Genomic DNA, 3,870 nt, shown 5'->3' with positions numbered 1-3,870 from the left:
GTTAAGAATGTTTTGACAAGGATTTTCTAATGCTGGAAAAGTATTTTTGAAATGATGTAACTTCTGCTTAAACCTCACTGCCTCCCTCTCAGGCGCTGATTACAGGGCTCTAAATGTTTTATATTAACTGTTAAAAGACACTCTTAGAGACTCTTAGAGAAATTCTCTCCCTGTGCAAAAGGCAATCCAAGATGGTAGTTTGCTTAAAAAGAAAGGGGTATGTGCTCTAATAACCTATGCTTTATAATATGAAATGAAGAACCAAACTTAATGTAATTCATTGTTCCATTCATTCATGGATTGAAAGGAAAATTAACCATTTTGGTAAAAACAAAAGCTAATGCCTTTTTTTTTCACCTGGGGTTCTGTAATCCTTAAATATTCAACAGCTTTAAGCATAATGTGCCTTTTTTGTGTTAGACTCATTTTTCTTCCAATCCTTTGAGCACTTTGCATGCTTGTGCCAGCTTTCAAAACTGACAACTCTTGCCCTGCTTGAAGGACTCAAAGGATTCGGATGAAACATTTATTTTAACGTTTGATCTCCATCACTCCTTGACAGAAAAAGTGAACCTGTAGCCATTACCAAAACTGCAGAAGATAACCTAGAATTTAATACACATAACAGGAATGAGAGTACCTTGGTACTTGCTTTGGTTTGGGAAAAGCAGGTTCTGCCTTTCAGTGACATAAACCTATTCTTTTAATGGCTGTAATTTTGGGAAAATGGCACCACTCTGACTTGCCAGTTAGAACCAAGCCAAAGGAGATGACTTTTGTGGAACAAATACCTTTGGAATTGCATAACTAGTATAGTAGTAAGGAATTTCTAATGCTGGAATTAACTAGAAGGCCGTCTCTGAAAGTGTAGTCTTTGTTCACTAACTTCTTTTTGAGCCTCAAGATCTCTTGGGGCTTTTGTTTTCGTTTTGGTTTTGGGTTGGGCTTTTTCCCCAACTGAGGTATCAGACATTAAATATGTGCAGCATATTTGGAAGACAAAACTGCTACCAATGCAAAAAAGCGTAGAAAAGATTTATTGTAAACAAAAGGATTTTGTGCAAACAATGAGAAAAAAGGCTTCTTTTTTTTTTTTAAATTGCCACAACTTTACAGCATGTAAAACTCTCCAAATCGACTCAGACCACAAACAGTCCACTCAAGTCAGTTATGCACTTGGCTTTGATTTTCCTTGCAGAAAGGAGTTCCGGCCTTGGAGGTTTAATGTTGGCTCTTGAGCAAGATCTAATTTTTTAATACCTGTGAGGCAAGAAGGCAAAGAATGACCCAACAAAATGGAAACAGAACCGTGGCAACCTCGGGCTGTGGTACCTCCTGAGGCCCCTGGGGCATGATTTTGGGCAGCACTGGAGCCCTACCAGCCCCGGGAGCCACTGCCTGTGGCCAGGCTGGAAAGGCCAGGCCCGGGGTGCTGCTCCTCCAGGCGGTGGAACTCGGTCAGGCGGAAGCGAGTGGCCAGAGTGTTCACCATCCTTTTCAGGGCGAAAAAGGCCGCGACCACTTGGAAGGAGAGGAAGGCGGCAAAGATGATGTGGACAGCTCGCTCCAGAGAGTGGATTTTCAGACCTTCATTAAATAGCAAGAAGAGGATTATAGGCAACTGCGGGAGGAGGGTCAGGAGCCAAAACCCAGCCAGCTCAGGCACCTATAATAGGGAGACATCACCTATTAAAAACCTGATAGCTGGGATGAAAAAATCCAAAATCTTGTGAAGAAAACACATTTCTTTTTGATTTTTCAAAAGCACACAAGTAAATGCAGAAAGGCAAAGTGAGGTGGCTTCATATTTTCATATCCTGTGTTTTTAAGCGTATTTATATTTTCTGACAAAACAATTTTAGGGAGTGAGAGAACTCTCTTCTGAGGGAGAACTACTTGGAATTCACAAAATTAAGTGGAAGCCAATGCCAAGGGAGGAGAAGATGCAGAGTGCAACTGAAGAGAAATAACCATCTCCACAACTTGTATTTCTTAAATAAAATGCCTGCCAGTTAATATTGAAAAAATTAAAGGCAGAAAATCTTGCAGAAATTACTATGGTAACTTACTTTCTCCAGGAGATTGCCCACATATCCCAGGTAGAGTCGAATGAGCTCTGTCAGAGAGACCAGGATCATGATGGTGACCAGGATGAACTTGTAATAATCTGATAAGACTGGATACTGGAGGGGAAGAAGAAAGTAAAAGTTTCTGCCGTGCTCTCTGTGATTAAATTAAGATTTAATCACTTAGCTGTGCTACTGTCAGCTGACAGTAATGGCATTCAAACACTCCTGAACCTCCAGGTTCCATGAATTCCCAAATCAATGTAAAAACCTCTAACTCCAGTGAGCTGTATCCCACACTAGGATGTTTGATGTAATATACATTTACAAACCAGCACTTTCCTTCCTTCTCACCTTCAGGTAGAGGATGGCAACTGTGATGAGCCACCAAAATGGGAAGAAATAAACATTGAAATAGAGGGACATCTGCAGTGGCAAACTGGAAAGGATTTCACAATCTGTATGGAGAGAAAGAAGATTTTTATCACTTCTGTTGTAAATACAAGAGGAGGATACTGCTCCATCTTAGCTTCATTCAGGGCAGTAATTTGACTCTTCCCAGTCAAATGTTGAGAAAAATATTTTTATTTATCCAGAGGAAACCTTTACACCCTACCTGGAGTTACATCACCTCCTGGAATCTAAGGTACCTTTTGGTTCCTGGGACAGAGCATTTTTATCATTTAGTCATATATTCAAATTGAGTGTCCAGTACCTGGTGGCTTTTAGCTCACCATCTCTGAGGCTTTGCTCAAGAGAGCTGCTAGAGAGCAGGCTTGCACAGCCCACTGTTCATTTTCAATCTTTTATTTAAACAAACACTTGGATGGAAGCCAGTAATTCATCATATTCTTAAGGGATAACAATTTCAAATACGTGTCAAACTAAAACTCATCCTTTTGAGTCTGTAGGGAAGAAAATGCATTCACACAATGCAATGTAGAGAAAAGCAAGTCTCAAACTCCAACCTGTGGGTAGTAAATTCTGTACTTAAAATTTTGTAATAGACCTACAAGGTCAGATCTAAGGAAAAATTTACCTAAAAACAGAGAAACCAAGAGTTCAAATTTCAATTGTGATCACAGTGTTTAGGTATATTAAAGGTTTCCTTGACATGACATTGCTATTTATAAATTCTCTGCAAGTTCTAAAACTGTTTGGATGAATGTTTAAGCAATATAAGCCAATTCTAATTCATTTTTCTATCCCTAAATTGAATTAATGCTTATTTGCTGGGATTGCTAAAATTAATGGAAAAGCCAGACAATGTTGCAATGGCCAACGGCTACAGCAACTCGCTAAGACACGTACGTGTAAAACTTAATTTTTGAAATCCCGATGTCCAATAATTTGCAATTGGTTTCAGTGGATTGGGTATCAACATAGGAGTATCCTCCAAAGAGGAAGCCGAAAAAAAAAGAAGACTAAAGACAGAAGTTGTTTGTGAAATGTTTGATTAATGAAGAGCTAGTAAGAGTTAGCAGCGTTAATACACAAAGGAAGTGGGAACTCCTGTCTCGAAATAAGAACATATTTTTGATTAATTTGACCGGCTCACAATGGATTTACAGTGGATTTTGGCTGAAATCAACACGGCCTTTCTGTGTAGGCGCACCGTGCGCATTTCCAGGGCTGCTCCGGCGCCCCGGGTTTGAAAAGGGCTGGTCCGCAAGCTCCGGGGCGCTGCGATGGGCGCAGCCATCGCTCACCGCTCCGGGCAGGCTCCATGAGGAGAAAGCCGCGGCCACAGCGGCTCCTGCGAGCGGCGGCTCCGCGGGAGCGCCGGGCCCGCCCGGCCGGCCCG

The 3,870-nt window shown here is 41.2% G+C and overlaps 1 protein-coding gene across 1 annotated transcript; it reads right to left on the bottom strand.

Moving 5' to 3' along the window:
- Positions 1-1,014: 1,014 nt before the first annotated feature.
- TMEM17 (transmembrane protein 17) lies at positions 1,015-3,868 on the bottom strand (the record flags this gene model as incomplete). Its single annotated transcript, XM_015620370.3, has 4 exons — positions 1,015-1,666; positions 2,070-2,183; positions 2,421-2,524; positions 3,682-3,868. Coding segments are annotated over 4 exons (696 nt in total), but the record flags the coding sequence as incomplete, so codon positions are not given.
- Positions 3,869-3,870: the final 2 nt, after the last annotated feature.

Source organism: Parus major, chromosome 3, assembly GCF_001522545.3.
Source record: "Parus major isolate Abel chromosome 3, Parus_major1.1, whole genome shotgun sequence".
NCBI lineage: Eukaryota > Metazoa > Chordata > Aves > Passeriformes > Paridae > Parus > Parus major.
This window is presented reverse-complemented; position numbering and strand designations above follow the sequence as displayed.